Source organism: Thunnus maccoyii, chromosome 4 (assembly GCF_910596095.1).
Source record: "Thunnus maccoyii chromosome 4, fThuMac1.1, whole genome shotgun sequence".
Lineage (NCBI taxonomy): Eukaryota > Metazoa > Chordata > Actinopteri > Scombriformes > Scombridae > Thunnus > Thunnus maccoyii.
Window position 1 is genome coordinate 3,288,836 of NC_056536.1, and position 27,953 is coordinate 3,316,788.

Consider the following 27,953-nt stretch of genomic DNA (forward strand, 5'->3'; position numbering starts at 1 on the left):
CTGTCTGTCTTGTTTGCTCCTCAAGAGATTTTATAGCCTTCTCCGGAGCACCACGCCCATGCCGGAGCAGCAGGAGGGCCTTGCTTCAGATAAGTCTCGGATTTCACACCGAGAAGTTCCGATACAACCTGGTGAAAGGGAGCTGGCTGCACAGTTCAGCGGAACTGGTGCGTGTTGACATCCCACCTCTGGAACGCTGTGAAGGGTTAACCTGGACCGACTCACCTAACAGCCAGGTAACACCTCACCTGGCGCCGCCGAGAGGGCGAGGAAACGTAGCTGTATCACTGAGGTTAAGCAGCGTTTTTGTTTGTGGTCTTCTCTTATGCGAGTCTAGACTTAAACAGGCTCCATCTAGAAACTGTTGTTGCCGTCCATTGTTCGGAACTGTTGTAAAATACCTGAGGAAGGGACACTGACCACAGAAACATTACCTGGACAGGTAGGTTAACCAGACTAGACCAGTTATAGCTTACAGCTTCTTATGTGTCGCTTGGCAACGGTTCATTTGCTACCTCTCAGGGAAATATGGTTATATAATTAAAAAATACTCGTCAGTGTTAAATTATTATCGATTAAAATCAACGTAAATTAAAATACCTCTCCTTTTAAGAATTGTCTCCTACTTGTATGGTTCCATAAAAAAAAGATTTAAAAAAAGATTTAAAAGCTCAGTGGTGGTTGGTAAAAGCAGTTAAATCCAAAAGTACCTACTGTTTCATTGCTTTCCTAACTTAATTGCAAACACCCAGAAATTGAAAAAAGGGGTCAGACAAAGAGGAAACTTTTCAATCCTCTGGGGCAGGTATATCCACCGGCATTGCATAACAATACCTTTTTTTTCCTGTGTGTGTGTGTGTGACAGGCAGGCAGGTATGCACAACATATGACTCGAGAATAATTCAGTCATGGCAACATTCAGGCAAGCAGGCACATGTGAAGCATCGGAAAACATAGAAAGAAAGCAACATAGTCTCGTCACATACTGCACATGAGGCTGTATCCGTTGGCCTAACTAGCCTTCAGTATAATAGCTGCGCTACCGGACAATTAATTACAGCCTTGTTCAGCTTGCGTTTTGCTGAACAATGTTGTTATTCACAAGGACCAAATGTCAGCGTTTTTGCTTTTGTTCTCTAAAGATCACCTGCCCACACAACCTAACATCATTTCCCTGCAGATCTCCAGTGTATTTCAAAATGATAGAATCCAGTTAGCTTTTTTGTAGGAGTCAGGCTTTTAAAATCCAATTGAAATACAATAATGAGCTGTTGTCCTTAAACTTTTTAACTCATGACCGCCAAATGCATACGAGTCATGATGTCTGTATGCAGATGTTTTGTAGCAGCTGTTGACTATCTTCAATAAGTAAATAAGGATCAAAAGTCAAAAGGCATCAAAACATTCTAATTATGTAGATTAGATTTACACATTCTCCCACTCAAATGATTGAAACCTGCAGGTAGTGAGACAGTAGAAATCAGTGGATTTGGTGTACACTGTTAAATGTTGTCCCTCTCAGACAGAGGCCTGTTAGTTTTATGACCTCTTTAAAGAACTGTGTGTTTGTTAATATTACAGACCTGTGTGTGTCATTAGCTGTGTGAAGTCTGCATGGGGATGAACACTGAAGCACCTGTAGTCTGAGTCAGCTATAAAAGAGTTCCCACGGGAAAGAGTGACAGGATAACTTTTTTGTTGGTGCCATAAAAGAAAACACATAATTCTACAAATAGTGTTTTCTTCAATTATTACTCAATTATCAACCGATTCAATTTCTGTCAATCAACAACAGACACAAGGTTTTCACACACCAGTCAAGTCAATTGACTCTATTTTACATAAATAATAATAATCATATTGAAATATTCATAACATTATTTTTCATCTTTTCAGGCTCCACTTGTCTCATGTCTCCTCACCTCCTAGCTTCATCATCGTCATCATCATCATCATCATCATCATCATCTTTGCTAATGCTGTGTTTCCTGCTCAGTGTTCTGTTGCTGTCCTCTGGGGTCCGTGGCCAAGGTAAAGTGCCTTTTGATGACTATTGCTGGATTCATTTCAGAAGTGCAGGGGCCAGAAAGTTTCTGTGTGTGTGTGTGTGTGTGTGTGTGTGTGTGTGTGTGTGTGTGTGTGCGTGCGTGTGCATGTGTAGTAGTAGATAGACTCACTAAACTTTTGCGGAGTAACGGTAGCTTGCTTGCAAAGCTGACTAGTGCTTGTGGGATTAGATACAAGCTTTTTTGATCAATTAATCCAAATCTACAACTTTACAGGACAGTAACACTTCTGCAGCTCAGTTAGCAGGCAATAGGAATGTTAACATTGCCCTTGTGTTATAAGTAAGAGTGATTCACAACTCAAAAAGAATGGTGCCAATGGCCCCTCGGACCTCCTGCTTTTGGCGCTCCTGATTGATACCACCATGGTATTCCTGTAACATTAATTGTGAAGCAGAATTACCATAGCTTTGTTCTTTTTTGTTAAGGAGACAAACTGCTTACAATACTTGCTAGCTTGTTAGCTTGCTGCATCCCAAAGGATATAAAATGTTTTACCATTATCAGCAACATTAGCAAACACATTGTCAGAAAATCTGACAAATTCATTGTGAAATGTTAGGAAATTAAATTGTCATGTAGAATTGCCATAGTCTTATTCTTCTTTGTCAGGTGACAAAATGCTTGTTAGCTAATGTTACCTGGATCCCAAAATAAAATGTTTTACCTCATCATTAGCATACACAGTGCCATAGCATCTTACACAAGCCAATCATTTTATGTATTTTGACACATGGAACACCATTCACTTCAGCCTAATACTTTTAATACCCTAATACAGCACCCTGATACCTTAAATATTTACTATGTTGTTTACAGTCGCTCATGACTTAGAGTTGCTTGTACTAGTTTGCCATAAAGCAGATTTTTCTTGTCCTTAATTCTAATTAACTTAGTAATTTCAAAGCCAAATGTGAGCTCAGCAAACTTGCACAATCTTAATGTTGTATATTTCATGCAAGGAAAATACAATGTGCAAAGCTTATTACTCTTATACATGAAATTTAAATATTAATAAACTACTAATACTGATACCAATGCTGTATTACTTGGTAGTTAAATAACATTCCATTATCATGACAATGGGATTATTACTAATTAATAATAAATATGTAATTAAAATGCTCAGCATTTTTCTACAGCTGGTTTGTAAGAACAATCAATCAGTGCAGTGCTTTTCAATAATATAACCTGCTGTTGAGAATTTGGGGATTTCTTTTATTACAGTGGTTATTTTATGCCACATTTCATAAAAGCAACAATCAGAAAGAGTCAAAGGGCTTATTATTTCTGTGCTAAACTAAAACATGACAGTCACAACCAGCTGCTCATACCCCACAAATCAGGGAGCACAACACAGTCACTGTACTTGTCTGCGGATCTGCCCGCCTGTCTGGAAAAGTTGTTGTTGTTAGTGGGTCTGTTAGACCTTGACCCCAGTCTCTCTAAATCTCCATCAGACCCTATCTGATCCTCTGCCAGGCACCCCAAGAAGATGAGGACCCTCCAGAGGCTCTGACCCAAATACACAGACACACACACACATACATGCATACATACATGCATGCATGCTGTTGAGTGCTGAGGGTCATACGTCCACAAAAGCCATGAAGACAAAGTTCTGTGATTCATGCTGTTCATGTCTACACTCCTCTGTCTTCTTCGCTTCCGTTTCCCCCTTCCCCCTCTTCTTCCCCTCCATCTATTACCCTGCCACATAGTACATACAAAACCAACCACACTGTAACTCTGTGACGTCCCTCTGACATGACCTTTGACCCTGTAGCCCCAATCCAGTGTCCTGTTCCTGTTTCTATACCAGACGAGAGGACAGGGCGTGCTTTGATGGATGAAGGGGCAGCTGGAGAGAGGGATGGATGGAGGGCGAGAGGATAGAAACATGAAAGACGCTTCTTGTTGGGAAACCCCTGCTGGAAATTATGGAGATGAAGTCGAAACAAGAGATGGATTTGATTTGGGGGAGAAGGAAATGAGAGGGGTTAGGCCATCTTGGACAACAGGAGAAATGGAGAAAGTATCACAGCTTGTCTCTTTGATCTTTGAAAAGCCAGAAACTGTCATGTTCTTCCCCTTTTCTCTTGACCCAAATTCTTGACTAGACAACATGCACTCACACACAAACCTGACATTTTTTGTTTTCTCCCCTCTGTCACTGGGCGTTTTCAGGTCGCCTTAAGCTGACAGTCCTGTCTGAGGATAGACTGCAGATGAAATGGAAGGAGGCTGATGGACCCGTTCAGGGATACAAGGTCCGAGTGAGACCCATCTCAGGTGAGACTCTCCTAGCTGTACTTGTGGACAATGTGGTGAAAGTTCCCCTCCCATGATGGTCAGCCAGTCAAAGGTGTTTTTTTGCCATTGACATAGAATCACTACCTGGAGTCACACTGAAAGTTTTACTGGGATTAAGTGGGCTCACATTTGGCCACACTATCAAGTATCATGCATCCATAACCAGTTATCCATGTTGTACTATGTAATAAATGCATTAACAATGTGTCAATGACACTGACAAGTGCAAGAGAGCCAACAAAGTAAGTGAAAATATTATTTTTATCACATATTAAGGAAATTGTTGCATGGCATTGGAGTTCTGATTTGCAACAAATGTAATAACAGTTGTGCGGGACTCCAATTATTGCTATTGTAACTGTGTTTCTTTTCTGCCAATGAAGTATAAATTGCAAAAAAAAAAAAAAATGTTTTCTATGCTGTGAGCACAGATTTTTTAAATGAAACTGTTACATCCTGGATAAAATGAGTCACTACATTTAATTTAATAAATATTGGTTAAAAACCTTTGATTCAGAATGTCATTGTTATTAAAAAAATAAAGCTTGACTTTACATATTTTCACAACTAGAGGAATATTTTGATAGAATAAAGAATAAAGAATAGATAGAATAGCTGCTTTATTCTATTCTATCTATTCACGCAGCTTTCCTAGATCCTATTGGAGACAGGATTACTTTTCAAGGCTGAGACATTTGACAAAAATGTGTGTATTTATACTCCTAAAAACAGGTCACTCTAAGAGTTTTGGAAAGAGCAGAATATCCTACTTGGCAAGAATTGATATATATGGGTCCTGATGTGTCAAGTAAACATCTGAGATTCTTTGGCTTTGGAATCATGGATGTCATGATGAGCAGGAGCACCTGCTGGATGTTGCATTGCAACATCAGATAAAATACTGCTTGACTTATTTCCCTTCAAATGGCCTGATACCCTGTCATGTCCTGGAGAAACTGTCCTGGGCTGAAACAGATGTTGACTTCTGAGAAATTGTATGATAAGGTTGTTAAAACTCATTTTAAAAATGGCCAAAATAGGCTGCATTTTTGTATATGCGTCACAAGAAGTAAGTCATTGTAGTACTGTGTTTTTCCTCCATTTACAAAAGTAGAGTAAACATCTGATATCAAAAAATGGATCAGCCAAGCTTCATTCCCAGTCTGACCCCAAACTTTTTTTATCGGCATATGGAAGTTCAAGCCTTGATTCCCCTATCTCTTGATGGAAATGGCATATAAATGTGGTGTGAAAATGGCCGACTGCCTTTCATCTCACTGTAATCCAGACTGCCATCAATGTGTCAGCTCTCTTGCTTCACAGGCAATGCATCGGATAAGAACACAGCTCCCTCTCCTCCCCGCCTCCCTCCACATCTATGATTCGTCATGCCCCTCTAACGTCTTCCTTCACATTGTTTTCTCCCTGTCACCCTCTTATCTCTCAACCCACTTTGTGCAGCTAAGCCCAGGCAGGTCTAAAAGACACACAGAGGGACGAATTCAGTCCAACACGAGACTTGCTGTGCCTCAAGGTGCAGGGTCTGGGAGGTGGAGCAGTAAGAGGATGAAAAAGTAGTGTATAGATATAGAGAGATATATAGATTAAAGGGGGAATGTAGTACAATTCTGAAAAATACATAAAAAAGAATTGCAGAAGGTTGCAACATCTGTGAGGGAGAGGACAGACGGGGAAGTGTTGTATCATTTGTATAGAAAAGAAAAGCTTGCTGAAGACCAGATGAGTTGCGTAAAACTCCCTTGTTAAGATTTTGCTTCAGGGGAGCTAAGTAGAGAGTAATCTGTCCCACTGATGTTTTGGCTGTTGCTGCAAGAGCACACCAATGTGTGTGTGTGTGTGTGTGTATGTGTGTGGAGTCGCTTTTTCTATCCTGCCCAGAAATGTGTATACATTTTGCATTTTAGGCTCAATTTACTAGAAGTTTACGTATACAGGTAGAAAGGATGCACTTCTTATATATTTGTCAGGAAAAGTGTCTTTAATCTAATGAGGTAGTTCTATGGCTCCAGTTAGACCTGCAGTATTTCTGCAGTATGAAGCTTGAACATTTTGACTTTTTTTTCACTTATTTATTACTTACTGACTTCTGCACCTTTAACTCTTGGGAAAACATATTTGCAGTAATGGTTCTGACCCAGACACTTAAGGGCAGTAGACTATGGAGAGGGAAAGCCATTAGTACCTCATTATTTATGGAAGCCCATTTCCGCCAGAAAAATAAAAAACTAGATGATAGAAATAAGAATACTAGACTTACTAATAGTAAGTCAAAATTACAAGATACTAAGTAAAACTTCTGATTCAGTCAGTCAAAACTATCTCATAATTTCAACATAGTATGTAATGATTTTGACTTAGGAAGTCATAACTTATATAACTTATTAATTTATTTAACTTCTCAAACGTTTGTCGTATTACTCATTGTTTTAGAAAGTCACAATTTTGACCGACTACCCAATAATTTAGAAAGTCAAAAGTTTGTCTTAGTATCTCAGAATTTTTACTGATTGTGCAGCAACTTTTAATAAAGTAAAGCAATTTTTTAAATAAAAAAATTTCAGCATTTAACATTTTTTGTGCATCATTTATATAAGTTTAGGATGAATCAACAACTTGTTTACAAGTCAGTATGTAAGTTAATGTGAATGCATTAACTTTTAGTTTGATCTGCGTGTTTGGGAATTTATTTTGTAAAGGATAATAACAAACTACAGTATTGGACAGATTTCACTAGAAAAGCTTTATAATAGAACCTCACTTAAAATAACATACATGGCATCAAAAATAATTAAATTCATCCCCTTCACCAGAAGTTTGAGTTGAGCCATGGGGGTAGAACATTGCAATGAATGATTAAAACTACAAGATTTAAGCAGTCCTTTGTTCATATCCTTTGTCGCATATTTTTATTACCTTTATGCCTGTTAGAAATTAAATGAATATACTTAGGAGCAATAAAAATGAAATAAATAAAGACATACAGTGATAAATTAGTATGAAACTGAGAACAAAACTGAAATACAGGCTCTCTTCTTATTCTGAATACTTTTGAGGGGCCTTGTTTGTCCCTTTAGATTAAAGCACCTATGCAGTCTTACTCAACCAAAATGCTTGTCTTTTCCAGAGGTGCCACAGCCGGAGCTGATGCTGACCACCACACGGGGACGGGCAACAGTGGCAGGACTGGACTCCAGTCAGGAATACACCCTCCAAGTCCTCATTCTCAACGGGACCACAGAGAAACTTCTCGCAAAACGACGGTTCACCAGTAAGAAACACAGCGAGGTGGATGGGACAAATGGAAGGGTTGGCTGAAACAAGAAAGGAGAGAACAGAGGACAAAGTGAGATAGATGAGCAGAGAGGGAAAAAAAGGTTTTCTAGAGAGTGATAGCAGACTCAGCTGAGTCAGAAAATAATGGTAGATGTTAACAGTCCATTACGGGTTTGCAGGTTACTTGCCAAAATGTAAAATAGCTTCTCACATAGTTGTAAATTGCAACCAATGTATTTGTCTGTTGTCACAGGAAATATGCAATTTTAAGATATGCACCTTAGCTGGTTAATTATATGGAGAATAGTATTTTTCTGTTTTGAAAAAAAAATACATAAATCAATACAACAAAAAGTCAAGCTGTTTTTCTCAGTGGGCAGTAGAGCTTGGTAGAGGTAGAGAAGATGAACTTGGAGGAACATGAGTAGGGTGTAGAATGATTAAGAGGTATGATGCAGGTTGTTCATGTGTATAAATGTATGAGCAAGAGGGAGCATGACTACATATCTATTTGGGCCATCTTATACAAGTTAGTGTATATATTTTTTTAAAAATCTGCAATCTATAAATCTGATTAACTGGGAAATATGTCAGAAGACGTAAATAATCCACCAGCATGATGTGATGTTCAGCTTTGACAAGAGATGAAAGGAAACACCAACAGCCCTGCTGTTGACTCAGTTGGTACTGTGAGATAACATTGGCAAGACATGACAGCCCAGTAGAGTCATATTATAGGAAGTGGTGCATTTTTGACATTCTTAATCCTTCATTTGAGTGTACAGTGGCTCCTCCAAATCTCCACCCACACAGTGGGTAAGTATAAATGCTACTCTAGCCGAATTACAAGCCAAAAGTGAGGCGTGTTTGAACGTACTATATACTTACATGAGTTAGGTGTGTTCCTGGGCTGTAAATCTACCCACCAACATTTGTTTTTCTATGGCTCACAAAGGCAACTGTATATGTTAAATTACATAGCCAGTAATGGCTTTCTACTACATACTGTGTGACTGTGTGTAAGGATGTACAGAACAGGTAGTCTTAAAGTTCAGCCGAGGTAGGTCGGTAGGATGGGGACATTTTGGTGAAATGTCACCTGTATTTCGAGGATTCGTCTTTCTGTGGGAATAGGCAACACATTTCATCTCCCAGGATGCCTCAGATATCTCTGTCTCTGGCTCCAGCACGATGCTATTTAACGGCAGTGACGGTGAATCCCAACATAGCTCTCTGTCTGACATTTTCCCCTTGATTTGTGAGCCCCTTTCACTTTTGACATTTTATTGTTTGACTGTGATTGATACTCTCCTGGGGTTCATATGGGTCGTGGATTTAGCCTGTGGTTGCTTGTGAACTGTGTTAATGATAGTAGGTTACTGTGTCGAGTCGAGCGTGTCTAGGCAGGCCAGAAAAACACGTCGACATGGAAAATCGTAACACAGGCTGACATGCTGGAATGATGGCAGTCTGGGAATTCCTTCCTGATGTGTCTTTCCCTTCCCCATTTGCTTTAAGCCCCCTCTGGGCCCTGTACTTATTCAAGCCTTGCCAGTCATAGCAGGTAACTGTGTCGAGGTACTTCTTTCTTCCTTGGAAATTTCACCCTCAATTTGCTGTTGTTGACCTTAACTCCAGGCAAGGATTTGCCAACAGGACCTGGTGAAGCAGGCAAGCCAGCGAAGTAATATACCCAACAGTGAACATGCTCTTATCTTTTAGCATGTTCAATTTTCACACCTGCCTGGTACTAAACTTCAAACTGCAAAAGATTATGATCAGTCCAGTCATGATGTTTCATTGCTGTTTTTTATGATCGGTTACGTGCATGGTTCAATACTGAGTTGACATCTTCAAAGCTCTTTACACAGTCAACTTTACACACACTGCTGGGCACAGCAGTTCATTTTATACACAAAAGTAAATCCTTACATCAGACATGACGCTTGAATTCAACTGACAACAGCTCATGTGTCAATCAGAACACGCTGAGATAAAAACACTAACAACAGGCAACACATGATCAATCTTTAAAGTAGAACATCACTTTGTGATCTCTAGTAGTTTTTTTTATTGTGTATATGTTCTTTTTTAATTGTTGGCAGTGTAAGAAATGTGTATATTGTGTGAACAAATTTTCATTACAAAATACAGTAAGATTTGTACCTTTCTATAGAATGTACTACAGTGTATTCAGTAATGAGTCATAGAAAGGCAGCAGGAAAGGTTTCAATAAGCTTTTTATTTGACAGTTTTTATTTTCTTGTCATGAAGTAAATACAAAATACAGTAATTTATACTGTAATACTGTAATACAATATCAATACAGTAAATTAGAATATTGTTGTAAAGAAAACAAACAAATATTGCAAATTCTCTGATTCAGCCAAAGTTTTGCAAAAAAAAAAAGCTCCAACAAACAAAAACACACTTTACTCCATCCTCAACAAAAGTGGTAAACTGATGTCCATATGAATACATTTTAGTCGTTCAACATAAACTGAAGAGTTTTTTAAGTGAGTATTGAAACATATGCACAGTTGGATGTTTTTTGTATGAAAGCAATGCAAATGTAGTCACAGTTTGGTCCATAATTGTTACTGTTGTGTTGACTGTGTGAAGAGTTTTGAAGATGCGTACTCAGTACTGAGCCATGCATGTAACCAATCATAAATAACTGTTAATGCATTCAGACAGCCCTGCAGTCAATTTTTAAAAAGCCTCCTTGTTGACAAAAACAAGTGAGTGCAAACTGAACTTACTGATCATCAGTTCCCATCTACAGCTATGTTATAGAAAGTAATGGAAATGACAGCAGCAGTCCATGTACTGCTTTATTATCCTGGGTGGTACCTCAGCACAATGTTTCTACCCTTAGTGATGATGTCTTGTTGTGGTTTTGTGGCTAATGCATACACACAGCAGGTTGTGTGATTACATCCTAATCACAGTATGTGATGTGCACGTTCACTGTTCACCTTGGAATTACACATTTTCCTTATGCAGACATAATATTCAAATACAGATTTGGTTTTATTAGGTACAGCAACCGGTTGGTCCACCACTTTGGTCCAGACTAAAATATTTATACTAAACTAAACTATTGGATGGATTGCCATGAAATTTTGTGCAGACATTCATAGTCCATAGAGGATAAATCTTGATGACTTTGGTGAACCCCTGACTTTCACTCTAGAGCCACTAGCAGGTCAAAGTTTTCACTTATCCAATGAAACAGTACAATACGGGTTGGCACAAAATCATCTGTTCTTTGTGTTTAGTGTTAATTAGCAAATATATGCATGCTAACACACTAAACTAAGGTGATGAACATGGTGAACACTATACCTGCTAAACATCAGTGTTGACCCTGATTGAGGGCCACTTTAATATGGTCTGATCAGTATGAAATCCTTGTGTGACGCTGGTGATAACAGTTTGACAGTTTTTTGATAACCATATTTGCTGTACATTGCTATATTTACAATGATTTTTAAATATGCATAAACGTTTGAATGTAGCTTCTATTTTTCAAGATTTGACTCTCTGGAAGGCATCACACTTCTACCCCACATGATGTGTTACATGAATATTAATTTATTATTGGTATGTGATTCCCTTTGCTGTTTTTGCTTTTTCTCTCATCCAGTGGACAGTCTGCGGGAGGAGGAGATGATCCGCAGTGGCAGCCGAGAGCAGAAGAAGAAGACGTTGCCGGGCGGGTCAGGGTCAGGAGACCTGGATGATGCAACGGAGGCTCTGCTGGGCCTGCCAACAATTCTCTATCCTGACCCCATGACCACCACTACTGCTGCTGCCACAACTAATGCAGGTAGATAATAACACTGCATACCAGACACACTCACAGCGGTCATAACTACATAAAAATAGAGAAGCTTTGATACACGATTGATCATTTGTATTTACTGCACTGTAAGATGAAAACCTACAACAGAACTCTCTCAAGCACATTTCCAAATGTTGATCTCTCTGCTCTGATCTTCCATGGCCTCTGTCATCAGCGAGGGGGCAAAGTATGGAAATGTTGCCAGCACACACATGCAAGCAAACAGCACACACATGTACAGTGGGAACTGTATACTGTATTTATGCAGGCATACACAATAGAGCTTTGACACAAATACATGCATGACAATGACAGCCCAGCAACAGTGGGTGGTGTAAACATCTTTAGACAGCGAGCACAAGAGGGAACTCAGGAAATAAGAGACAAGATTGAAGGAGGACAAGTAAGGTGGGCCTGGGGATTTGTTAGCAACTGCTGATGCTTTATCTATCAAGCAAAGACTAAATATGTTACAGATTAAACATAAAAAAAGAATGTTTATGTGTTAACAGGGAAATAATGTTTCCCGCCACGTTTCCCTTTGATACTTTTGAAGTCAGATGATCTAATGTCAACAGTGGATTTCCTGTCACGTACAGCCTCAACTGGTCCCCTAAACAATCTTTGCTTATCTTGCTGTAACCCCACCCATGTGCTTGCTATTACCTCTCTCCTCCAGAGCCCCCAGCTACAGAAACCCCCCCTCAGCTCCCTGATGAGGCCCCAGAGAAAACCACCAAAGAGAAGAGGAAGAGGAAGAAAGAAAAAGAGCGGGATCGTTCCAAGGTGGAGAACAAGGAGGAGCAGGGGACGACACAGGGCAAGCCGGCTGAGGAGAAACCCCGGAAGACACCCCTCCCTACCCAGCCAGTTACAGGTAACGTCTGCTCCCCTGTGTAACAAAAATGTAATGCAAGCTCAGATCTGAAATATTGTTATTTTAACGAACCAAAACGTGATGGCAGTGATTAGAGCAACTCCCTTTAAGCAGGAAGTTATGCAGGTTTTCTTAAAGAACCTTCGGTCACCATCTTCTTCGGCTCTTCTTATGAGAATAAAGAACAAGAGGCTTGAAAGCACTAAGTGTTAGTTTGAAATGTGATGACAGTGTTTACACAAGGTAAGGACAGGTAAAGGAAAGGATAATGACAGGCCATCCTGTTCGGCTGCAGGGCAGATGTGTCCTCTCTCTCCCTCATAATCCAACACAGGAAAACACAGGGGAAATGCATGGAGAGTAACTCATGTTCATATGTTTCATGCTGACACATGTACACTTACTACACACACCCTTTGCCTGTGTAAGTACATAGAGCCATCTGTTTCCTCATTTAAAACCATGCATTCACCCATGTGATCACTAATATACAGATGAGTGACAAATGAAAGAAAAAAACAATACGAAGTGTCTTAGTGAGGTGTTATTCCAGCATCCAGAACAGCTTCAGTGCTCCATGGTAATTATGATACAAGTGACTAAAACACTTCATGTGTTCCTTTATTAAAATCCATGTAAAGCAATAACAAACAAACGTATTCTCTGCTCTGAAATGATGAGGACATGTCCGCTGAAGGCTGAGGTAACAACACTCATACCAAACTCACATATAAAAATACACATTTTAAAATTTGTCCTTGTTTGTAGGTTTAAGGCAAGCAATATGGATAATATTTTAAAAATAAAGTAACATTAGGAGCCACTTTTTAATTTGGCACATATTTTGTAGGTAAATGTAGACTTGTTTCAGTAAAAATGTACCTTAAATGACTAGTTAACAAGCCAATTATCTGCATGTTAAATTGTCTTTTTTTTTCAATGGAGTTTGATGCACTCACCGTTACTCACTTCTCTGCTGAAAAGTGGTTTCATTGTGGCCGTCACTCTTGGAGCAATTGCCTCTCATACTATGCTTTTTGGTAAAGCGCTGCCTGGCAAATGCTCTCCTTCTGCCAGGGACCTTCCAGCCACACAGCCGGTGCTAAAGCCGAGCTGCTGGCCGCTCCACCCTTCAATGGACGCTTCAGCTAATTCCTTGAGCGCTAATGTTGACCAAAAATGGCCTCATTCACTAGTAACAGCAAATTATCCGAAGTGACCTCCAATTGTCTCCAATGAAAGTTTGTAAAGCTACCCAGTGTAAGAACAGTAACAATTAGTACATGTGTGTTGATATAGTGGAGGAGAGGTCATCAGGTTAGTCACCCCTCTACATCATAGAGCCACCATTTCAGGCCTGCCCAAAAAATCCTGAACACAGAAATGGTGAAAAACAGTTAAACACTCTAACTTCAGCAATTACTTTCTGACATGTATAATGTGTTTGAAAAGAAATCTCTCATTTTCCTTTATATGTACTTTAAGGTATGTCTCCAAGGAGACCATTCGAGTGCGACAGTGATGCAGCAGCGGATATCATGTTGTTGGTGGACGGCTCCTGGAGCATCGGACGCACCAACTTCAGACGGGTTCGAGACTTCTTGGAGGGCCTGATAACACCCTTCCACATCGGGCCGAACCACATTCAGATTGGTGAGTATTGGTTGAGGGCAGGGTGGAAGGAGGTGGAGATTCACGTCATCATTCACACTGCATGCTACTGAGGTGCAAAGCATTAAGCGGTGTAAGTGGTGACGTATGATGCGTAACTATGGGTATGACATTTGTATTGCTTAGCTACAGCTGAATTTGTTGACTAATATTTATTTCATTTCTGCTGACTGGTCATTCTGTGGTTACTGCACACGTACGAGTCTGCTTACGCCCTAGCAACCCCTGAGCAACCAAAGCCATAGCAACCAACTAGCATAAACTGTGTATATTTCAACTGGTCTCAAGGTTTACTGGGAATCCACATCAAAAGCGAGATGTGTGCAGTATGGAAGCACTATTAAAGCATTCTGTCTGTTCAATCCACACCGTCTCCGACCTCGTTTGGCCATCACCAGACACAGACCAGCTTTCTGTCCTCTCAGCTCCTGACAAGCTGAGAGGACAGAATCCAGCCAAACCGTCTTCACCAGCTGACTGACAACAGAAATTTATTGAACCAAAACAAAATAGTTTGCATGTAGGTTCCAGGGGAGGAAATCACAGTGTTTGTATTTATTGATTGATTGATTTTATTTTCCCACCTGCTCTGCCTACAGTGAAATCAGCAAGCTCATAGCCACACTGAGAACCTTGATCAATCAATATAGATTCCATTAATAAATTCAGAATAAAAAATTGTTTGAGACTCGGAGCATAAAAAAAACATGGAGGGGACCCAGGGTGACATGCATCTCACACAGGTATCTCAGAGTCTCTGAGGATTGATACATGTGTATTCTGTCTGTGTGGATTGGCCATCAGACTGAAACTGATATTTCAGCTAAGAAACTTTAAGAGACACTTCAACCCTTTTCTGTATACTTAAGCTCAGTCCAGTGCTTGTATTCTGTTATTTCAACTCCTTTCATTGCTTACACTTGTTCATTTCTTTCATCCTTCAGCTCATTCCTATTATTTCTACTGTTCATACTCCTTCAACTGTTGCTTCATTTGCTACTTTTACAGCTAGCGATAACACTGCATTGCCATTTTATAGGCTGTAATAGAAATAATCGGCACTGTTTTCTTGTAAATAAATAGTCATTGTGTTACTGTCAACAAGAAATATAATACAAACAATGTGTAGTCTGTTAGCCAAAGCTTTTACAGTTACTGTCTACCAAGAAAAATCCCCTGTTCATGTTCCAGGCAGCCACCCCAGCTAGCCAATCTTTCTAAATCATGTGCTCTGTAGTCATGAGGGAAGAGCAATAAAAGATGAAGACAAAAAACAAGGATATTAATTTTTTCTACTGAAGTTATGATGGGTTTCCATCCTGATGGCCTTTACTTCCAAAAAAACATCTTGTATAATGATGTGTTTTGGTCCCAGGCCTGACCCAGTACAGTGGAGACCCCCGGACAGAGTGGCAGCTCAACAACTTCACCACTAAAGACCAGCTGCTGGAGGCAGTCAGGAATTTCAGATATAAAGGAGGAAACACTTTCACAGGTAAACACACACTAAATATTTCACCTTTGATAGTGTTGTTTCTGTGTTTTAGCCCAACAACAAATAACCATGTATTCATCTGCAGGCCAGGCGCTGCTCCACATCATGGAGGAGAACATGAGGGCCGAGGCGGGCATGAGGTCGGACACACCGTTTTTCCTGGTGCTCTTGACAGATGGGAAATCTCAGGATGATGCCATCGCAGCAGCAAACCGGCTGAAGAATGCTGGAGTGGAGATCATCGCTGTAGGTGAGACTGAACCGAGGGAGGTGGTGTGGAGCCTAAATGTCTTTACCTTTCTGCAGTTTCTTAGGGCTCATGTTCTCTCTAATCTAGTCGCATCCATCCCACATTTCTTTGCACCATCGGACACTTGTTTTGTCTCTTCAGTCTCTGGAGATTAAGAGGGGTGTAGTCATTTTTAGCTTGATGTGGTTTTATGATCATTACGGTACTTATTGTGTTCTCGTTGTTAGGAGCTCAGAGGCATTTCCTTTATTTTTTTGTGCTATGTCGGTTAAGCTATTTTATAATTTTGTGAATGTTATTCAGGTGTGAAGAATGCTGATGAAGCAGAGTTGAGGCAGGTGGCTACGGAGCCGGTGGATCTGAACGTCTACAACGTCAATGACTTCCCTCTGCTCAGCAAACTGGTGGCACGACTGGTCCACATCCTGTGTGGGAGGATAGAGGATCGAGGCATCACAAAACGTAACCTACCCATCTAACCACTGCATCTGTCTGTCTGTATATCGGCCCACTGTATTTCTTTCTTTTCTAGCTAACTCATTGCATCATGTTTTTCCAAAGATGAATGTCATGATGAGCTCTACTGTGCGAATCCTTTGTTCCATCCAGGAATGGAGCCTGGACCGACAGCTGACCCAGCCCTGTCCTACCCCAGTCCTGCTGACCTCCGGTTCTCTGACCTGGGCTCCAGAGAGGTGAAGCTACACTGGACCAATCCTGCTAAGCCGGTCCAACAGTACAGAGTGGTTTACCACAGCGCAGAGGGTCAGAGTCCACAGGAGGTCAGACACACTACCCTACCTCACCTGCAAATACATCAGTTTAGCCATGAATCCATTTAAAGTGCTGTATGAAGCATGTTCACATAAATTATTGCTACATTAGGTTTGAGATATAAGCGCACAGTTATATAAATAAAAAACGACAAAAAGACAAAAGTTAATTCAGAGCAGGCAATGCTAAAGCTGTCAGTGAAGACAAAAGGATCAAAACATGTAGAACATGTTTACTATCATGTGTGTCCTCTTCAGTAGGGCACAAATAAACTAGGAAAGAAGAGGAGAGATGGCAGCAACATCCTGTTTGTCTCAAGAAGCAACAATAAAGACACAACAGCATCACTGCTAATGCAAGACATTAAAATTACATTATCTTGCAATTTACTGTATGAAGTGTCCATCTCTGTCTCCGTGTGGGATGATAAAATGTCTTGTGCCTTGTTGGTTACATATTATTAGGATTTCATTCGGAGTTTTGTGCATGTCTCTAGGTGGTGGTGGCTGGCTCAGAGTCCACTGTGCTACTGGAAGGTCTGTCCTCTCAGACACTCTACCATGTGTCCATCTTCCCCGTGTATGAACACAATGTTGGCCTGGCACTCAGAGGAACTGTCACTACATGTGAGACTAACATCATGACTAAATAATATTTTATTAGATACTATGTGCAAGAGATGACTCCGTCATTTATCCCTTGAAGTGCTGTATTTTAGGAATCAGTCTGTTAGTTGGTTTGTTTGTTCTTTAGTCACACGTGTCTCATAACACTGATCAAATTTGGCTTCATTTGGAGAAATCATTCAACTCATCACATGCATTCAATTTTTTTTAGTTGTATGCTGTATTTTAGGAATCAGTATGTTTTTGTTTGTCAGTGTATCACTCACAGTATCTCAGTCACTTGAAATCAAATTTGAAATAATGCATCTCAGCTCCGTTTTTGAAAGGAAATGTTCCCAATAATTGCTCCATTTCCTCCTGTTTGAGTAATAACTAATTAAAAAAGTATTGAGAAATAACTAACATATTGCCGGTTTTGATCTTTTCATTGGATTCGTTGACAGTAACAAAAATGTAGGCCTATTTATCAAGTAGAAATACCAAACATTTGCTGGTTACAGTTTCACAGATGCAAGGAGTAGGTTGCATACGTTTTACTTCTTTATATACTGTCACTATGTATCTATGACAGGCATTCTTATGTATGAACGATTCATGAAAAATCAAAAAACTTTTACTATTTTAATACATGATGAAACTTGTGGGTTGCAGACCTGCTACAATTTTGTTTGAACAAAACACATTTTATTTTAATAAATCTTGAATTTCCGCTGTTATACAGTGTTGCTATAGTGTGGTTTGGCCCTATTAGTGAACAAAAACATGACATTTTTTACAAGGTCACTGTATTTTAAAAAGATCATCTGCCACAAGGAATATGTTTTGATTAATAGATAATGAGTGGACATGAGGCAAGTTGGGTTCCTGATTAGAAAGCTTGTGACTCACCAGGGAATGGATTAAGTCCCCACAACAGTCAATATTGTGTCTTTTTATAGATTTGTATATATCTTTTAGCACAACACTGAAGCCCTGCTCACTCACTATGACTACATGGCACTGACAACACCGAATTTTAACGAAATTGACCATAAACCCCAGGATGAGGCTGGGGATGTGGAGGGATGTGGGGGGAGGGGCAGTGTAACAGCAAGGGCAGAGCTCAGCATTGTTGAATCCAGACTACCTGTTGTGAGAGGTACTGTAGTGTGGATATACATGATTGGAGGATGCCTGAACTACTGCAAGGCTCCATTCTTGCCATTTCCCAAAATGACGTTTCTCTACTCACATCATCCTTCCTGTCTTTCTCCTCCTGCCTCCCATCCTCTCTCAGTGCCCCTCGCCATGCCTGCCAACCTGGAGGTGACTCCTTCCTCTTACAGCACGCTGCGAGTGAGTTGGGGTGCAGCACCGGGTGCAACACAGTATATGATCCTGTACTCAGCGCTCAGCCACGGAGAGCCTGATGATGCCAAAGAGGTGAGAGCTGGAACTCTCTCTCTCTCTCTTCCTGCGTTGTGTGTGGGCAGGGGAATGAAAGGCACTTGTGCAATGTTTTAAACATGTGCAATATCTAAATCTTATCTGTATAATGGCTCTTAAATTACAGATACGCTCCATTTGGTCACACATAGACACTGTGAAAAAGCCACTTTTGTTCTGTTAGCAGCATGGATATGTTGTTTATCACTAATGTTAAAAAAAGTTTAAGAAAGAAACAAAAAACCTGCACACTGCTGTCATGTATCCACTTCTTTTTTATTTTATGATGAAAACATGAACACACCTGTATTTATACGATAAGTGATGAAATTTCATGTCATCATCCCTAAATTAGATACAGTAGATAGATACTATATGAACAAGGATATAATATAAGTTGTATCCTAATATAAGGATATATATAAGTATGCCTGGTTATTAAGAGTGACTACATCATTCTTCCCATTTATCGTTATATCAACATAAAACATAAAAGACCAAATATGAAAAATTATTTGCAATGCCGGTTGTCCTCTATATTAGTAATCTAACAAATAAATCATCAAATCCAAAATGCATGAACTTTATAACTGTTTTATAAAAAATGAAATATTTTATGAAACACAGTGATAGCATGAGTATTTCACTCAATTCCTCTTGCATCACTTCCTGTCTTAGTTTCTCCCACTTAATAAGGAAGGAAAGACACAAGTGAAGGGAACAAGTAGACCCACTTTATCTTGACATTATGTCTTAACATAATATTAGTTTTTTATCATTAGAAACAAAATGCTTCTTTGTAAAGTATGAATGTATCCTTGAATGTACGTAAGCGCTCATCTCCAATTATATACTGTGATGTAAATTTACAGCAGTAATTCTCACTAATATGTTTTCATAGAGCAGTTGGGTTCATAGGGAGAGATGATCCCAGCTCAGGATGAAATATTGTCCTTCATTTTGAGACATCTAACGTACTGCTAACTCCAGATTTCTCCTGTATCACTGCAGGAGAAATTCAGTGCAGACCAGACAGTGGTGGAGCTGGCAGGGTTACTGCCAGCGACAGACTACTCTGTCACTCTTTATGCCCTCTATGAGGAGGATCCCAGTGACCCTGTCACTGCTGTTGCCACCACACGTAAGGCACTCAGAAGTCCCGAAACTTTCCCATCCCTTATTTTCACTTATCCCTTTTCTATTCCCCCACTTTCTTACTTGCCCCTTTCTCATTTTTCTACCATTTTTTCTTCCATTCTCTCTTTCATTTCCCAAATTCACACACAAGTAACTCAATCTTCCTGCTTTTCCTCTTTCAACACCATATGTTGGCATGCTGACTTTAGCATTTAGCAAAAGCACCTCACGGAGTGGCTGGCTTGGTTGTCAATTCTTGTTTCCACCATTGCTCTGCCCAATAAATTCTTACAGAACTTCCTTGCTCACTATTCCATCTTCCCTCTTTATTATCAGCATCTGCAGTACAGCAACTTCTCACTGATTAAACAAATAGCCGCAGTTCACTTACTAATAATTTGCCCTTCATCTCTTCTTCTTCTTCATATTCCTCTTCCCTCCTTTCATATTTTGCTGTTCCTCTCCACAGTCCCTCTCCCATCGCCAGTGAGGCTTCAGTTCCCAGTGGTCACCCACAGTATGCTGAGGGTGAGCTGGGTGCCCGGAGCTGTGGACGTCCCCAGCCATCGAATCACCTACAGCACCAGCCACGGCAGTGACGTCAAACGGGTAACTATCTATCTTTTGTCACATGATATATATCGTCATATCGCACAGCCCCAGATTAACCTATATCATAGAAGTCTTCATAGCTTGCATCCTCATCGCTGTTCTCCTCAAAGTACGAGTATTCACCTCCAGAGACAGGAGCTCTGTCTCTCCTTCAGCCAGTCTCATGAGCTATTTTGAATAATTGTAATGGACTGCTCCAAGGTCATCATCTTCATGTCTGGAGCTATAGGTGCCTGAGACTTCATCAGTTGAGGCAGTGATGGGGGTCATAACTGGAGCTGTCTTTCTCCTTAACCAAGTCTCCTGAGCTGGGTTTGAATAGTTATAACAGCCTCCTGCAGGGTCATCACCTTCATAGGTGGAGCTGTCAGTGTCTGACACCTCGTCACTTGAGTCAGCGATGGGCTCTGTGTTCTCTTCGATGTCTGTGACAGAATCTTCTGATTCATTCTGGTCATGTGATCAATGGCAGCATCTGCATAGGAGCTGGTGTCCATGTCCATGTCAATGTCTGCCAGGTGAGCCATTGTAATAAAAGTGTGTTTTAGGGCTTGCTTAGGGAAGCTTAAGAATGCCATCCTGTCCTCAAACTCAAGACCATCCCCATTTTTTCTGGATCTCTTCACTGTATCTTCCAAATCTCTAGCTCTATCCAAACACTTTCTTGAAATTTGGGGCTTGACACCTGTTCATCTGGCGAGTTAAGTCTCCATCCTGAATTGATAGAGCTTTGCTGCCTCATGAAATACTGTCTGTTGTTCTTGCCAGCACCTAGCAGGTGGTCTCCTGGTTAGCCAAGCAGCTGGCAAATAACTTTCATCTGGTGGTATTCGCTCTCTCCAGGGATGAGCTTGGTCCCAAAGTACAGGAATGCAATGACACATCCCAGTTCCCACATAGCGATGTGGCTTCAGATATAGGGAGACCCAAGGTCACCTCTGAGGCCCTGTATCCACAAAGTTGCACAGTCATTCTGACCTTTTCTTTGGACACGGGAAGGGCCGAGCCAAAGTCAATCAACTTCACCCTGAAGGCCTGATCTTTGTGACTGACAAGCATAATGTTTCAGGTTTTAAGTCTGTATGAAGAATGCTGATACCCTTCAAGGCTTCAAATGCCACAAGTAGCTGATGTGTGACGGGCAATTTCATGTCAATGGCATCCACTCTCTCTCCTTCATCAGGTCCCAAAGGCTCTTGTCCAGCATCTCAAAGGCAAAGTATGAAAGGCCTTGAGACTTGAAATTGTCCATTTCTTTTCAAGAGTCCTGATGGCCTGCAGCATGTCCACTTCACATTGAATGAAGGAATCTCTACTCCCTTTGTGGATCTTGATTGCCACTGGATGAGCAGTTTTTAAATCAACACACTTGGAAACTGCCAAATCATCCTTCTCCATTAGGCTGTATTCAGACTAAATCAGGCAGTTCAGTTCTTCCCATTCATTTGAATGGGGGTAGTGCATTTTGGCTGTGGGCGTTTTGGCTGCAGTGGTGCCGCACCGTATCATTATAACTGTGGAAAAAGGTATTAAATTGAATTCTATGTGGTATTAAAAAGGTCTTAAAAAGTCTTAAATTGAAAGACTTTTGTGGGACTCATCAATAAGATCGATTAAGTACCGTGTACTGTATCTGTAGCCACACTCATTCAGTCACACTGAACCTCTTTCCAGGTGGAGGTTACGGGACTTAACTCAGTGCTGGTGCAGAACCTGTCCTCTTTATCCAGATACCTGGTTTCAGTCCAGTCTCACTACCCACAAGGCCTGTCTGTAGCGCTCACCAGTAACATCACCACACGTAAGATGCACACGCACACACACACACATTTTTTTGAGCTTGAAGGTATCATCTTATATATTGATGTGTCAAGGGAGTTGTCTTGTGTGACAACAACATTAAATGCTGATTTAAAAAGAATATTAAAGCAGACAATTTCTCTTTTTTCCTCTCCTTAAACATTTTCCATCTCTCCTAGTGAAGGTGCCCTCCCCATCAGACCTCAGGGTGACCAATTTCTCAGGCAGTGATATCACTGTACGCTGGGAGGCTGCAGCTGATGATGTTGTCTCCTACCTCATCAAGTGGATCTCCCTCAGCGGAGGAGACCTGAGACAGGTGGGTGTGGGTTAATGGATGGATGGAGTATATAATATGTTAATCAAATGTAGTTAACGTTATCTCTGTCTGTGTATTTTAGTTAAGGGTGAGTGGTGACAGTGAAGGGGCGATCTTGGAGGGGGTAGAGGACGATAAGGAATACCAGATCTCTCTGTCTGCACTTTATGGAGATGGAGCTCAAAGTGAAGCTGTTGCCATACGCTACAGCACCTGTGAGTCACACACACCCACATGCTCATTTATATATCACCACACACAAAAAAGATACTATCAGATGCACTGGAGTGAGAAGTGAGAGTGTTTTCTGTGTTCTAATAATAAACTTGCTATGTTTTTAAAATAATCAGATGATTGACAGGGAAAGATGAACTGGGTAGCATGTACATTATTAGATATTCTACATGGCTGAACAGACAAAGTGCACCACTTACTGAACATTTTAATTGAAAATCCAAGGAAAAAGACAATCCTAGTAGTGAGTACACTGTCTAGTCCTATGATGAATATCACAGTACATGATTCCAGTCACATGGTAACACCCCAGACACACAGTCCTCTTTTAGTCCTGAGCATAGACAATTAAAGCCCTAGATTTTGGGTTACAAACTGATAATCGTTTACATCTTAATTCCAATATTGTCAGATGTATTGTGGACTGAAACATTCCAGTGAATCGTACATTGTACAGTGGTGTGATGATGCTTGCTTTTTTATATTCTGTATTGTGTGTGTGCAGTAGTACCAGCACTTTTAATGTCTTCTGTTGTCTTATTGGGTTTTTATTGTGTTTTTTTTTTTGCTACCTTGGTGCAAAAAGAATTTCCTCTTGTGGGAAAATAAAGATGAAAACTGAACTGAACAATCCTTTTAGTGAGTCTATATAGCTCTGCTTTTTGTGTTTTGTCCCTGCAGTGTCTGGTGGAGGCCCATCCAGCGTGTCAGTCTCAGAGGAGACCGCAGTCAGCCTCGTTATCAGCTGGGTTCCTCCCAATGCTCATGTCCTGCAGTATCGTGTGTCTTACACTGCGCTAACTGGAGCTGAAAACCAGGACAGCACTGTGAGTGGGCTGTAATTGTCGCTTATGCAGTTGCTGTGTCTGCCATCCTGCTGGACAGTAAATCATAGTGCTTCTCAAGGGTCACAGAGAATTCCCAGAACTGCAAATTAGCTCTTCCACCTGTGTCACCAGATGGACATTTTACTTGCCAGCTTGACTTTGAAAGGTGTGTTTGTTATCTACAGGTGTTGGTCTCAGGTGGTGAAAAGCGAGTGGTGCTAGAGTCATTACAGCCAGATACACGCTACAGCATCCTGGTCACCGCTGAGTACCGCAACAGAGAAGGAGGCAGCGGTTCAGCTCAGGGCAAAACCAGTGAGTCAAACACACAGACCTGCTGGAAAACATACTTATTAAGCGATGTAAACAGAGCAATGTTAGCTTTACATCCAAAGTGATCAAATTTCAACAAATTTGTCAGATCTAATGCTAAATGTTAGCATGCATGTATGTCTAATTTAAATGCAAAGATGACATAGCTTTGTCCTTGCAGCACTAACGTCCTTGTGGAAAGGTAAATGAACATCTGAAATATCACTTATTGTGGTTTGACAGACAGTAAAGATGGTGGGAAAACTAGTGTATCTGCAAGTCTTGGAAAATCTAAAAAAATAAAATCATTGCATTGTGTTACCTCAGAAGGTATTTTCATTAATTCATAATTTAATTTACAAAGTCTCGAATATTTTCTCTTGTGTGCCATATATTCTTTTTTTGTATGTGGTTGTGGGCTTTTGGGAGATGTTATGCTATAAACTACAAGTCAGACTGATGTGACAGTGGATTGTGCATACAGGAAGCTGTTAAATGGAGGGGTTTTTATGGAGTTTAAGTCAGCACCTTCAGACCAGACACTGTTGCCACTGCTAGCTAGAGTAGCAGAAAATATGAATTCACTTAAATATATTAATTATTTTTTAATGCATTAATCCATCAGTGTTCTGCGCCTCATCTGGGTTCAGTTCACGTCAATTGATTAATTATATTAGGAGGAATTGCTGGTACATACAGCTGGGAAGTACTGACAAAGATGTGATTTAAATGCCAATAAATTCATGTACTTATCAGCTATTAGCAAAGATGACTATTATGTACTTCTTAAACTAACCAAATGTAAAAATGTGGTTCTAATCTCAAATGCTCAATGCTCTTTGTTTACTCTTATTGAAGGTCCTTGTTTAAGTCAATGTTCATGCTTCTGTTTGCCTGTTCTTACTGACCACTGAACCGGTCACTTCCTTTCTGCTCATCGGTCTTCGTTTTTACCTTTCTGTGTGTTGCTCTCTGTCCATCTGACCGCTCACACAGCACAGGGGGAAAAAACGCTGGGAGAGGTGTTTACATATTCAGAGGAATGTTGCCATGGTCAAGGGATTAGGGACTAGATTTTTCAACGGAGTTGTTTATTTTCCAACCTAAGCACAGTGCAAGCAACAGACTCCTCTATGTGCTGATAAACCTGCCGTCTGGGCTTGTTAAATTGTCAATATGGAAGACAAGAATAAACCAGATCAAGGGTCAGCGGCAGGTTAACTCCAGTTAATGTTGTTATAGGATCTTTCTTTTACTGTGCTTGTGATCTTTTGTTGTTGTTTAATGTAGATAAATCATCTAGAAATAATAAAGGAGAGTTCTAAAATTCTCTCTTTCTCTCTCTCTCTATCTGCAGCCAGCCTGCGGGTAAGCAGTGTGAGTGTGGTCAGGTCTGACCACTCCAGTATTTGTGTGTCTTGGAGACCCGTTTCAGCTGTCGATGGATATCGTATTGTCATTAAAGCTGTCAAAGGTAATCTATAGTACAATCTATAGTAAGTGTGGGTACTTAAAGCTGTCTCAGAAACCACACTAACGCCCTGTCAATTTACCCTCTGGTGTGTACATGTGTATGTCCTGTCTAATGTGTGTACATGTGTATAGACAAGGACACAAAGGAAGAAACAGTCGATGAGTCCAGCAGCAGTCACTGTTTCACTGACCTGGAACCAGAGACCTTGTATCGCATTAGCGTGCACTCACTTCTGGGCTCAGCAGAGGGCGCCGCCGTCTCCATTCTGCATCCAACAGGTCAGACATGATCACAGTAACACCAACAATATGTTAGATGTTGAAGTCAGCTGATTTGCTATAAACATTAAGACCTGGGACCTGGTATCACGAAGCAAATTCAAGTTAGTATTTGGCTTATCAGGCTTCACTGAGCTTAACATTGGTGCTTCTGGATGACTGGTATCATTAATCACATGGTCGTGTCATGTTATTCTGAGCTGCAGTGATGGAGTGTAAAAGCTATTTACACTGCAAGGAATCATGTTGGGAAATAAGAAAAACTTGCAGCTAAAATGCAGCAATAATCGTCTTTCATTATGTATTTAGTGTGGTATCCTCACTTCAAAAGCCTGGAGCAGCAAAGTGATTCTACTGATCTATAAAAATGTCTCTATTGCTTTTTATTACTCGTCACTTTATTGTAAACTCTGCAGTTTTTTGTTAAGATCCTGTAAGAATGATGACTCAATTTTCCAGTCATCTGATTGGTCAGTAGTTTGGCTGTTGACAGATTTTGATCTGATCCTCTGACTGCTCTGCAGCAGGTCTGCCGTGCAGCATGGGTTACCATGGTGACTTACCCAGATTAAAAGTGAGCCAGCTTCATGATACCAGAAAACCCGAGTTAAACCCAAAGATACCTAGATAACCAGCTATTCTCACCTCATGATACAGGCCCCTGCTTTTTATACATTTCCTCATTAAATGAATAATTTACATATAAAATGTGTGAAATAAATAATTTTCTAGGTCACTGTTACCTGCAAAGTTAAATCAAATCACTCATTGGTAGTAATAGCAAGTGTATCTATAGATAGATAGATACAGTACATGATTTTTAAACAAAAATTTGTAAAAATCATACCATATTTCGTTGGTTAAATGTGTCATGGTTGGTTATAACTGGTTCTTTTACAGCCACGGCTCCAGCCAGAATTCCTATCCATCCACGGATGTACCCTATCCACAACGAAGGTAAGTCATCATCATATCGCACTCATTGTCTTCTCGAGAATCAAGTCTGATTAGCACATGAATCATTTTTGCAAGCTTTTTGGGCTGTCATTTCAGTTCCAGTCATGCAAACATGTTGTAGTCTGGAAATAGTCCAGAAATTTCAAAGGTTGGTTAGGTGATTCCAGCAGGTTCCCAGCAAAATGAGCAGCACATCAGTTTTTATGTTTCTCTCATCCTGTAGACATTAACGCAATGTGTGAATGTGTAACAATTGTTTTTGTTGATTTGGATGAAAGTCATTTCATTGTAATCATGAGGACAGCCGTCATGCTTCATTTGTCACTTTAAATGAAATTTGCTCATTAACATCAATTTAGACTGCACAGATGTGTAACTGAACATTATTACTACAATATGATCCTACAGAAAGATGTTAAATAAGTAATATAGTATACTGTGACAGAGGTTTGTCTTAATGTTTTCTCCCCAGTGACACAGTTCTTTCATGCATCATATCTAATAACAACTTCCTTCAGTCTTATCAAATGGTCCTCAGTCATACTGCTCATTTGTTCTAATGTACATGAAGCACACAGTGAGACTTTTCTATTTGTGTCTGGGTGAAAAATGCTGAAAAAAAGTAATTTCAGCTGATGAGTTGTGTGCCTTGCTTCTAATGACTCAACACTGCCCTCTTGTGTCACAGTCTGTCCTGAAGTAACCATCAGAAACAGCATCGTTACAGGTGAGACAAGCAGTCCTCACACATCACTGCAAAGTCTCTCATGAAAGGCTTGAAAATATCAAATTTAATCAAATCCCATGTAATCTTAAATTATAAACCTTACTTTATCTCTGTCATGGGTGTGTTGTCTCAGGGTTTGACATGATGGAAGCATTTGGTCTGACTCAGAGAGCTCACTCGTCCGTGGAGGGCGTGGCAGCCGAGCCTTTTGTCTTCAACACCGTCCCCACCTACACTCTGTACAGAAACGTCCAACTGACACAGAGCACTAAGTGAGACACTCTTTCACTGCTTTTAATTCATCCTCTGCTTCTATTATTATGTTTGTTTGTATCTACACACTAATACAATCGCACCTACCTACATTTAAAAATAGATATACTTGAAGAATTACTTATTAGCTGTCCACCATATAGCCTTTTATTTTTAGGAGGTCTATCATGCTATATGTGACTGCTGTTGACCAACCAGTCCAATGTAGTCACATGACCACTTCCAAATTTGGTCTGAGCAATCAAACCCCGGTGCATTTTTTGTATATTTGGTGTTTTAAGAGCTGCCTGCCTTTCAATATCATTTTTCTAGCCTAAAAACTGAGTTTCTCAAAACGGCCTCCATAGGGTGTAAATCTCTAAACA

At 40.3% G+C, this 27,953-nt stretch overlaps 1 protein-coding gene across 2 annotated transcripts in view; it reads left to right on the plus strand.

Moving 5' to 3' along the window:
- The first annotated feature begins 93 nt into the window (after positions 1 to 93).
- LOC121895044 (collagen alpha-1(XX) chain) overlaps positions 94 to 27,953 on the plus strand; it is a 36,732-nt gene continuing 8,872 nt past the window's right edge. The window contains exons 1-26 of one of the 2 annotated variants that reach the window (XM_042407850.1): positions 94 to 236; positions 338 to 442; positions 1,897 to 2,031; positions 4,254 to 4,358; positions 7,525 to 7,668; positions 11,323 to 11,505; positions 12,200 to 12,397; positions 13,883 to 14,050; positions 15,444 to 15,563; positions 15,649 to 15,813; positions 16,117 to 16,275; positions 16,423 to 16,595; positions 17,084 to 17,213; positions 18,490 to 18,635; positions 19,650 to 19,779; positions 20,245 to 20,384; positions 22,062 to 22,188; positions 22,367 to 22,506; positions 22,589 to 22,721; positions 23,422 to 23,567; positions 23,753 to 23,882; positions 25,237 to 25,353; positions 25,485 to 25,631; positions 26,532 to 26,588; positions 27,277 to 27,315; positions 27,449 to 27,587. In XM_042407850.1, the coding sequence (XP_042263784.1) occupies positions 1,911 to 2,031; positions 4,254 to 4,358; positions 7,525 to 7,668; positions 11,323 to 11,505; positions 12,200 to 12,397; positions 13,883 to 14,050; positions 15,444 to 15,563; positions 15,649 to 15,813; positions 16,117 to 16,275; positions 16,423 to 16,595; positions 17,084 to 17,213; positions 18,490 to 18,635; positions 19,650 to 19,779; positions 20,245 to 20,384; positions 22,062 to 22,188; positions 22,367 to 22,506; positions 22,589 to 22,721; positions 23,422 to 23,567; positions 23,753 to 23,882; positions 25,237 to 25,353; positions 25,485 to 25,631; positions 26,532 to 26,588; positions 27,277 to 27,315; positions 27,449 to 27,587 (3,257 nt within the window). In that variant the 5' untranslated portion in view covers positions 94 to 236; positions 338 to 442; positions 1,897 to 1,910. The remainder of the gene's footprint in view (positions 237 to 337; positions 443 to 1,896; positions 2,032 to 4,253; positions 4,359 to 7,524; positions 7,669 to 11,322; positions 11,506 to 12,199; positions 12,398 to 13,882; positions 14,051 to 15,443; positions 15,564 to 15,648; positions 15,814 to 16,116; positions 16,276 to 16,422; positions 16,596 to 17,083; positions 17,214 to 18,489; positions 18,636 to 19,649; positions 19,780 to 20,244; positions 20,385 to 22,061; positions 22,189 to 22,366; positions 22,507 to 22,588; positions 22,722 to 23,421; positions 23,568 to 23,752; positions 23,883 to 25,236; positions 25,354 to 25,484; positions 25,632 to 26,531; positions 26,589 to 27,276; positions 27,316 to 27,448; positions 27,588 to 27,953) is intronic. The other variant, XM_042407849.1, reaches the window with a different exon arrangement.